Source organism: Vidua chalybeata, chromosome 18 (assembly GCF_026979565.1).
Source record: "Vidua chalybeata isolate OUT-0048 chromosome 18, bVidCha1 merged haplotype, whole genome shotgun sequence".
NCBI classification, from domain to species: Eukaryota; Metazoa; Chordata; class Aves; order Passeriformes; family Viduidae; genus Vidua; species Vidua chalybeata.
This window is the reverse complement of record NC_071547.1, coordinates 4,844,015-4,853,116: the sequence shown is the minus strand read 5'-3', so window position 1 is coordinate 4,853,116 and position 9,102 is coordinate 4,844,015. Positions and strand designations below refer to the sequence as shown.

At 55.1% G+C, this 9,102-nt stretch overlaps 1 protein-coding gene across 1 annotated transcript in view; it reads right to left on the bottom strand.

Moving 5' to 3' along the window:
* Window positions 1-415: 415 nt before the first annotated feature.
* MYO18B (myosin XVIIIB) overlaps window positions 416-9,102 on the bottom strand; it is a 54,451-nt gene continuing 45,764 nt past the window's right edge. Inside the window, exons 41-43 of the mRNA XM_053959761.1 lie at window positions 8,400-8,561; window positions 1,941-3,214; window positions 416-1,169 (exon numbers count right to left, since the gene is read on the bottom strand). Of these exons, the coding sequence (XP_053815736.1) occupies window positions 1,942-3,214; window positions 8,400-8,561 (1,435 nt within the window). The 3' untranslated portion in view covers window positions 416-1,169; window position 1,941. The remainder of the gene's footprint in view (window positions 1,170-1,940; window positions 3,215-8,399; window positions 8,562-9,102) is intronic.

The window sequence follows — 9,102 nt, the reverse complement described above, 5'->3', positions numbered from 1 at the left end:
ATTGCTGACAGGCGGCCGAGCAAAGCGCTGATGTGAGCCCTCATCCCCAGGCTCCCCATCCATCGCTGACAAGGAAAAAGCTGCTTGCTGCAAGGCTTTGCTTTAAATGAGAAGTGAAGGTGAAGAATACAACAGGCAAAACAAAATGCTGAACAGTGCCCAATTGGCCTTTCAAGCTGCCATTGCCCCGTGGCTGTCCCAGGGGGTCCCGGGAGAATGTGCAAATTGGTGGAAATTTCGTAGCCAAGGAAATGACTTGGAAATCCCTGACGGAGAGGAGAGATTTGTGCATGGACCTGTATCCTTTTGCCCGAAATCTCTGATCAAGGAATAAGTTTGGATCTCTTCTAGGAAAGAAGGGTGAGGCTGAGAAAAGAGGTTTTTGTGGAAGGAGGTGCTCAGCTCTGCACTGCACAACTTCCACAGACCTGCTCCCACCGTGGGGAAAGGAATAACAAGAAGGGACCTGTGTGTCAAAGAAGCAAATATTTTATTGTGTAAAAACCAAGCAGACATTAAATAGACCCCTCCATTGCCCATGTGCCTTGCAAGCCACTGGGATGTGCCCAGGTGTCCCCCACAGGCTGGAGCCATGGAAGCACAGATGGATCCATCAAATACCTGTGGAATTATAAAAGCTTCAGAGCTCTGCTGTTGCTGGGTGTCACACTGAGACCCAAGAGCATCCTGGAAGATCAGCTGAATTTTGAGCAGTGCAACGTGGGATGAGACACCTGGGCTGCAGCTCTGGGTTACAAAGGAGGGGTTTGGTGTCCCTCCAGCTCCTCTCAGAGTGGCTTTCCCAGTCCATGGCACATCCTCAGCATCTGTGGCAGCCGCTGGGTTTTAATTTAAGCACCAACTCCCAAGTCAAACAACTGCAGGAGAACAGGAAAGTCCTTGTCCCCGCGGCTGGCCCTGAGCAAAGCTGCGGCGCTGGGAAACGGGGCAGGAGCATGAGGAAACCAAGACCAAAAAAAGTTTGTAGAACCATCCCATGAGTTTTGCGGAGCCATTTGCAGTCTCTGCTCACGTGAGGTGGTTCTGCCAGGAGCAGGGAAGCTGTGTGCCCAACGTGGCTCCTCGTCACTGCGGGTCGGGGCAAGTGCTGTGCTCGATGGAAACGAATCCTGCAGAAAGTGGGACGTTGCATTATGCAAATTTGCTTCCTGGAAAGAAATGTTTTATTAACACGCACTCCCTTCGTGTGTTGGCTTAGTCAATTTGGTCACAGCTTGACATCCAATAAGTTACTCTAAAGGCAATGGTTTTACAAAATGTTTTTCTAATCTATTTTAAACGCTTAATTACAGTTGCGACGCATTCATTAGGGACTCCGCTTTCAAACCTGGATTGCAGCAATAAATCCTAATTTTCCAAGTGTCAGTTGCAATCCAGACATGGCATGCAAGTGGGTGTCAGAGGCTGTTGAGGACTGGGGGAAGGATGTCTGGGCAAGGTGGGAGCCCCATCCTCCAGAGAGGGAACATCCAGCATTGAGCCTCAGCTGATTTCTAATCACCACAAGAAACTTGGGCCCCTGAGGAGGGAGCACTTGGGGAGATGAGTCTGCCGGGTGCTGGGGTGGGAGCTGAGGGATGGAGCTCAGCTCCCATCCCAGCATGGTTTTGGGAAACCCCAGTGAATTCCGAGCTGGTGCTGTGGAGGGCTCTGGGGCTGTCCCTGGCACCAGCAGTGTCCCCATTGTAGCTCTGAAAGTACAAAGGCAAGGAGGAACCAGTGCCACACACCCCGAGGGACACCCTGGCATCCCTGGGATGCTCTGACACGCCAGGAGGAGCATGGGGACTCCTGCTCTCCTGAGATATCCTCTCCCCACACACTCCCCGGCATCAGCACAGGCACCAAGGCTCAGTGCCAGCACCCCAAACGTGCCCCCACAGCTCTGAGCCCGTGCCATCGGTGGCTAGCACAGTTACCTTAGTCTTTGCCCAGGTACTTCTTCATGATGCTGCTGACATCGTCCTCCTTCCCCTCGGCCTCGGCTCGGCGGCTCATCCCGCTGCCCTGGCTGCCGGCTCTGCCGCTGGAGCCCTCCCCGGCCGCTCTCGGGGGCTGCGGCCGGCGCTTGATGCTGTCGGCGCTCCGGGAGGACCGCTGGGAGCCACAGGATGAGGAGGAGTCAGAGAGGTCCCCGGGCTCTTCCCGGCTGCACTTGGCCGTGCTCTTGGTCTCAGAGGACTCCAGACTGCCCGCGATGGCCTCGTCCTCGAAGCGCACAGTGAGGGGCCGCTGGCCGTCCCTCCTGTCCCTGCGGGGTCTGGCCAGGCTGCTGGTGGAGCGGGACTTGCGGATGGCCGGCAGGAAATCATCGAAGTCAACCTTGGTTCTCCTCTCGTAGTTGAGGGTGGGTATTCGCCAGCTGAAGGGGTCGCTCCCCTTCCCCTCACCCAGCCCATCGCCGGACAGGGAGCTCAGCAATCCCTCCGGCTCCTTGCCCAGCTCCACATCCTCCAGCGACGGCTCCAGGCAGCTCCTCCAGGAGCTCAGCCGCGGCACCTCCATCCCGGCAGCCGGGGAGCTCGGCCGGCGGCCGGAGCCGTCGAGGGCCGGCAGGAGGGAGTCGTAGGAGCCGAATTTCGATGCCTTTTTCAGCGCTGGGGAACGCGGGGGCTCGGCCGGCTCCGAGGCCATGCTCCGCAGGCTGGAGGAGCGGGTGAGGCTGGCACCTGCTCCCTCCCCTTCCCCTGCCTGATCCCCGTCCAGCCTGCCCGGGGGCTCCTCGGCCGCTGGGACAGCCCTGGAGCGCCGCAGGGCCGCGGAGCCGGTGGTGCGGTAAATGGGCAGGGGAGAGGTGTCCCCCAGCGCCGGCAGCCCCGGCTCCCGCTCCGCTCCCCGCTGCCGCCGCAGCTCCTCCACGTACTCGGAGAGGGCGGCAGAGCTGGGCACCGGCCCCGAGGCCACCGAGACCGGCCCCGATGCCACCGAGAGCCTCCTCCTGCTGGGCACCGGCGGGGACACCGCGCTAGGGAACCTCCCGTCCGCAGCCGGGGAGCCGCCCCGCCGCAGCACCGATGGGGATGTCTCTCCTATCCTATCCACGGGCTTCTTTGGGCTCTCCACCTCCTCTTCTTCTGCCTGAGGTTTTCCATATTCCCGTCTTCTGGCTCCCAGCAGGGGACTCGCTGTCCTCCCCGGATCCGCAGCGCTCCGGGAGGAGAGAGGCTGGCTCACCTTGGTGTCTCTGCTCACCCTGAACAACAGAAACCGGTGTTAGTTCAGACTCTGGGATTCCCAGTGACCGGGATGTCGTCCAGCAAGGACAAGGCTGAGCAGTGAAAAGCTGGCATTGCCATGGGAGTCTCGGGATAAATTCACTGCTACATCCAGCAGTTGGGCAATGCCCAAGGATTTTATCTTAAATAAGCCCAGGTCAGCCAGCCCGGATAATTCCTGGTGTAGAGAGTGTGGTGTGACCAGCTTCAGCTCTGCCAAGCCAGCACTTACCTCCAAATATCCTTTTTTCTTGACAGATTACAGCAATATGTAGGATTTATTTTATTTCTGTCAAAGCCAAAGATTATTCACTAAAATTTTATGAAACCAGCTCGCAGCGCACTCCCGACACATCTCAATGTTATTGCTGGGCATGTCTCACCCAGGCTGCTGCTCAAACAGGAGCCCTGCAACACCTGAATCTGGTGTTCCTGCACAGCGAGGGGGGATGGCCAGACAGGACCACGTCCCAAACAAGGGCTGGTGCAGGAACCACGTGGGATCCACCTCTGCTCAGCCTGGGGATCCACACCAGTAACCCCAGCCAGGCCATCCCTGTCACAGAGATGGGGGACTGCAGTCACCAGCGGGCTTGGGGTCACTGGTGTCACTAAGCCCCTGATGGGACACTTTATGACCCCCTCCAAGCACCTGCATTTGCTTGCTGGCAGTGTCCCCACTCCCAGGTACCCCATCACTGCTCAGCCAAGGGAACCGAGATCTGGCCTTACTGGGATGTGAATCTGGGAAAGAAAGGAGGAGGGGAAAAGAGGGAACAGGGCAGAGCAAAGCAGCAGGACCCAAACAACAAACGCATCTCTGCGAGGGAGCGGCGCTCGAGTTGTTCGTGGCCGTAATGAAGCTTCCTGCCCTGGGAATGCCGCTGTTGCCATGGGAATGGGGTGGGAGTGGATAATCCTGGGATGCTCGGACCAGGCTCTGCTGACCCGTGAAATCATTTACATGCCGAGATGGGCTGAAGACAAACTCCAGAGCTGGGAAATGCGTGATTGCAGAAGGGAAGGGGCAATGGAGCAGCCCCAGCTTCCTGGCGCCCGCTGGCACAGCCCAGGGCACAGAGGTGCCACCCTGAACTGGTACCCGCCACCTTTCCCTGCTCGTTTAACCAGCCGAAATCATTTGATTATTCAAGACAAAAGGAATTAACCAGAGATTTCATCTCCCCTGAATCACTGCACCCTTCAGGGCCGTCCCGTGCTGACGCTGCCGAAGCACCGCAGCTGATTAATAGTTTGAGACATTTCAATAGTGCTGGGTTTTAGGATCCTAAATTGCATCTTACTTAAATGGCTGGTGTAATCCTTTGGTGAGGTTTTGTACAGAAATTGCTCCATTCATTCTGCACGTTTCCAAATAATATTGTAACCTGTGTGCTGCATGAATGGCTTTCATAAATTAAACACCAACATCAGGGTTTTTATTTGGGTTTTAAGGCCGAGATAAAAGTGAGTGGAGATGTGAGAACCACTAATGGGCTGTGAACAAGGACTGAACACGCTGTTTTTATTGTCCTGTTCAACATGACGGACAGGTACTGCTTTTCTGAAAATCTTCAGAGTCTGAAATGGAGTGAAAGTAGCAAGGGTGGGATTGTTCCAGCTTGCAAGGCTGGCAAGGGCCACACAGCCCCAGAGTCCAAGCAGGAACCTCACACTCTCCATGCCCTGGTTTCCAGCCAAAGGCCAAGACTGCCCCATCCATCCTCATCGCTCCCAACAATTCCTATTTTCTGCACCCATTAAACTGTCAGAGGCAGGGTTGGATGGGATATTGGGAAGAAATTCTTCCCTGGGAAGGTGGTGAGGCCCTGGCACAGGCTGCCCAGAGGAGCTGTGGCTGCCCCACCCCTGGAATTGTCCAAGACCAGGTTGGACAGAGCTCAGAGCAACCTGGGATAGTGGAAGGGGTCCCTGCCCATGGCAGGGGTGGGACTGGATGATTTTGAAGGCTCCTTCCCATTCCAACCGTTCCATGATTTGTTTCTTTAACTGTTCCCTTATGCCTACCAAAATCCCCTCCAAAACCATGGCTCATCATCCTCATCTTCCTCACAAGGCAGGACACAAGAGCGAGACGGTCACGCCCCATCCTGCGGCATCCTCTGCCCACCCATAAATCCCTGGCTAATTCCCAGGGCTCAAAATGAGCCCAGGAAGTCACAGGCAGCCCCAAAGGAAGGTGATGCCACAGGAGGCAGGACCATAAGCCCCTCCAGCCCTGAGCAGAGCCCTGCTCCTGCATCATCCTCAGGGAAGATGATTTTCCCAGCAAAAGATGCCCGGGAGGCACCTGGAAGCCAACAGAGCTCTGCAATCTGCCATTCACACCAAATCAAATGACATACAACAATAATTAGTGAAGATTACATAGCAATTAGCATGATTACAATTATACCAGTTGAAATCATTTATACAATAAAATCCACACATGCTTTGCAACACATGACCAGGGCCTAAAAGTGTGGCTGGGATGCTTTTCCTGGGAGCTCATAAACAAAGCCAAGACAGCTCCATTGCAGGGAGGGAAGAGAAATTTGCCTCATTTCTGTCAGAAGAGGATTTTCTTGTCACACCAGCATCTACACAAGAGCTCCCAATTTCCCACGTAATGATTTGCTTCTGACACAACCGTGGTTAAAAATAAACGTGTCGGATCCCCAGCAGCCTCGGGACCAGGGCTCTTGGTTTTGTGAACCAAGGGGGGAGGGGAATTGCTGTCAGGGTGATCCTGGGGTGATGCCAGGGCTGTGGATGCCCCAGTCCTGCGGGATGCAGGATGGAGAGGCAGATCCTGTGCTGTGGATCCGCTCCCTGGCTGCACCTCTGGATAACCTCCCATCACAGCATAACCCTGACCTCCCTGGAAAGGGGCACAGTAAATACATAAACTTTCAAATTGGCTTCTCCTTAAAAAATAAAAACATATTTATTCCAACCCTGCGCTGTGTCATATTTATGGAGGCTTAGCTCTGCTGGCCAGCGTATTGTACAGGCATTTAAATAGCAGAGAATTAAAGGAAACATTAATCAAAGCTCTCCCTCCTGTAAGCACAGGGGTGATAAGAGCTCCTCGCTCTCCTCTGGCTCTTGGCAGCTGTTTGCTCAGCAAACACCCCAGATGTGGTGCTGAGCAGCCAACACGAGCAGGACTCGTTTTTCATTACTGGGAGCTTGTGTAAAACAAAGGAATCTTAATAAGGAAGAGCTCGTTTCCCTGATCTCATTTTTATTACCTCCAGTCTCGTCTCCTGTTTGTTTGCATTTCATCCCCTCCTCGCTCTATTTCCATCTTAGATGAGCTGCAGCCAAACACAGCTCCCACACCAGCACTTGCAATTTGCCCCTTCCCAAGCCCCAGGACAGAGGGTGGTGGTCACACAGTGGCCAGGGCTCAGGACAATTCGTTTTTCACAAGGGCCACAGGCAGCCCAGCAAACCCCAAAATTCCAGAATCACTGAGGTTGGAAAGGAATCCAGGACCACTGAGTCCAACCTGTGACCAATCCCCACCTTGTCACCCAGCCCAGAGCACCGAGTGCCACCTTCCTTAGGGATGGGCATTCCAAACCTCCCTGGGCAGCCCCTTCCAAGGCCTGACCACCCTTTCCATGAGGAAATTCCTCCCAATGTCGAATCTAAAAACCTGCTTATCTTCTACTATAAACCCAAGCTGTTTCAGCTCAGAAATAAGATATTAGCCACAATGCCTGTTTTTCTGTCATTCAATAATTATCACAGTTGGGTCATTTGGACCAAAGTCTCCTCAACAGCACTTAGGAAGGGCCTTATTTATTGTGCAGGGTCCCAGTGAGCTCAGCCCACCGCTCTCAGGGCTCCCACTCACCTCTGGTCCATGGCAGGGAGTTGGAATGAGATGATTTTTAAGGTCCCTTCTAACCCAAACCATTCCAGGATTCTGTGATCTCCCCACAGGTCTCTGCCCTGCCTGACTGCTCTTAAACTCTGCCTTGTACCTCCCCAAAGTGCTCCAGCTCAGCCAGGGTGTTTCCTGCAGGGGAACTGCTCTTCAGAACATCAGTTCTGACAACAGTGATTCTCCTGTACAAGGCAGGTGGGGGCCGTGGGGACGGAGCTCTCCAGAATCAGAGCAGGGAGATTAATACTAATGTCTGCAGTGAAACTGTGCTCCACAGCCCTGACAAATCCTGTCACCTTGGAGCATCTACCTACACACCTGCAGGGAGCAGGAGGGAGCCGCAGTGAGCTGTGCCCAGCCTCAGCCTGGCACCCGCCCTGGTTATGGGGAGAAAAACTCTAAAAGTAGTGATGCATGTCCTGAGACACCACCCCTGGGGAAGCAGCGGGGTGGGGAGGCCCCAGATCACAGGGACTGCAAGCAGGGGCACTGCCAGCCCTGCCCACCCTGAGTTTGGATGGTTGGCACCTTTTCCACCTTCCCTACAGGGGGAGGATGCTCTCTGGAGCCCACTCTGCTCCCTGCCCCAGGACTCCATCCCTGCTCCATCTCTGCCCTCACAAACCTCCAAGGGGATCTGACACCCTCCTCCATCCTCACCACCTCCCTCCACAATGCAGCCCCAGACCCTGATTTGCAGAGCTTTTCCAAACTCAAGCCATGCGATTGTTTCACACATGAAACACAAATTTCTCTGTGATGCAGAAATGGGGTTTTTCTCTGGACTGGGTGGTCCCTCTGATGGGCATTAATTCAGGACGGGCACCTGGGCACCCACAGAGCAAAGCAGGGACATTTGGGCTGTGCAGGTGCTTGGACCCCTCTCCAACTTTCGCCCATCCCGTCAGCATCACCATCAAAAATTAACATATTTGATATTAGAATAGCAAAAACGCATTCCTCTCCCTCAGCAGCGAGCACATGGCATACAAATCCTCAAATAGGCTGCATTGCCTCTTTAAATTATCTCCAGAGAATACATCAAGGGATATTTTCCTGCTTGAAGCATGTTTTTGATGTAGTGACTTTCATCTGGTGTTTCACTGATCCTGGCGTGGCAGTGACTGCCTCCCTTGATTTGATGCTTTGACCTTAAACACCACAGGTCCCTCTGAGCTCCGTTCTGCACGTCCCAAGAGAGCCCAGAGGAAGCCCCCACATCTCAGCACCCCCCAGCACACCCAGGATGGGTTGGGGTCCCTTACCTGAGGCTCTGGGTGCTGCGGCCGCCGATGGACGGTGCTGAAACGCTCCCGGCCACGCTGGCACCCGCCAGGGACGTCCAGCCTGAGGAGGAGCTCGGCCAGGACTTGACGCTCTCCGCGGGCTCCAGGCTGAGCACGGAGCCAACAGTGGAGCAGGCATCCCTGAGGGGACAGGAGAGACCTGTCAGCTCTGCAGGTGCAGGCAGGAGGGGTTGTGGCTCACTCTGGGCACAGCGTGGGCGGTCTTCACACCTCCACCACAGCAGCTCCAGCTGGTGGGCTCTGCTCGGGCTGGTTTGTGGCACCAGCACAGGGAAAAGAAACCTTTCCAGGCAGCCTGGTCCTTGTACCATTGTTGCTGCCAGTCATTATTTCCTCAAGCTTTTGCAAGTGCCCTGTAGACCTTGGGCAGGAAAACCCTGCACTGCCTGGGGCTGGAGCTGCAGTGACAGAGCCAGTGTGAGCCCAGGCACCCCACAGAGCCCTACACACCCCGGGACTTCCCCAGGGCTGGAACTGCAGTGACAGAGCTGCTGCCACCCTGGGTACCCCACTGGGCCCTGTGCCCCCCTGGGCTCCCCTAGAGCCGGAGCTACCCCAGCCCACCCACCAGGAGCCCCCAGACCAGGTGTAGTGGATGAAATCCTTTAGGATCCCAGTTTTCCTTCAAAGACACAGATCATCTTCATCTTTCAAAGAACAG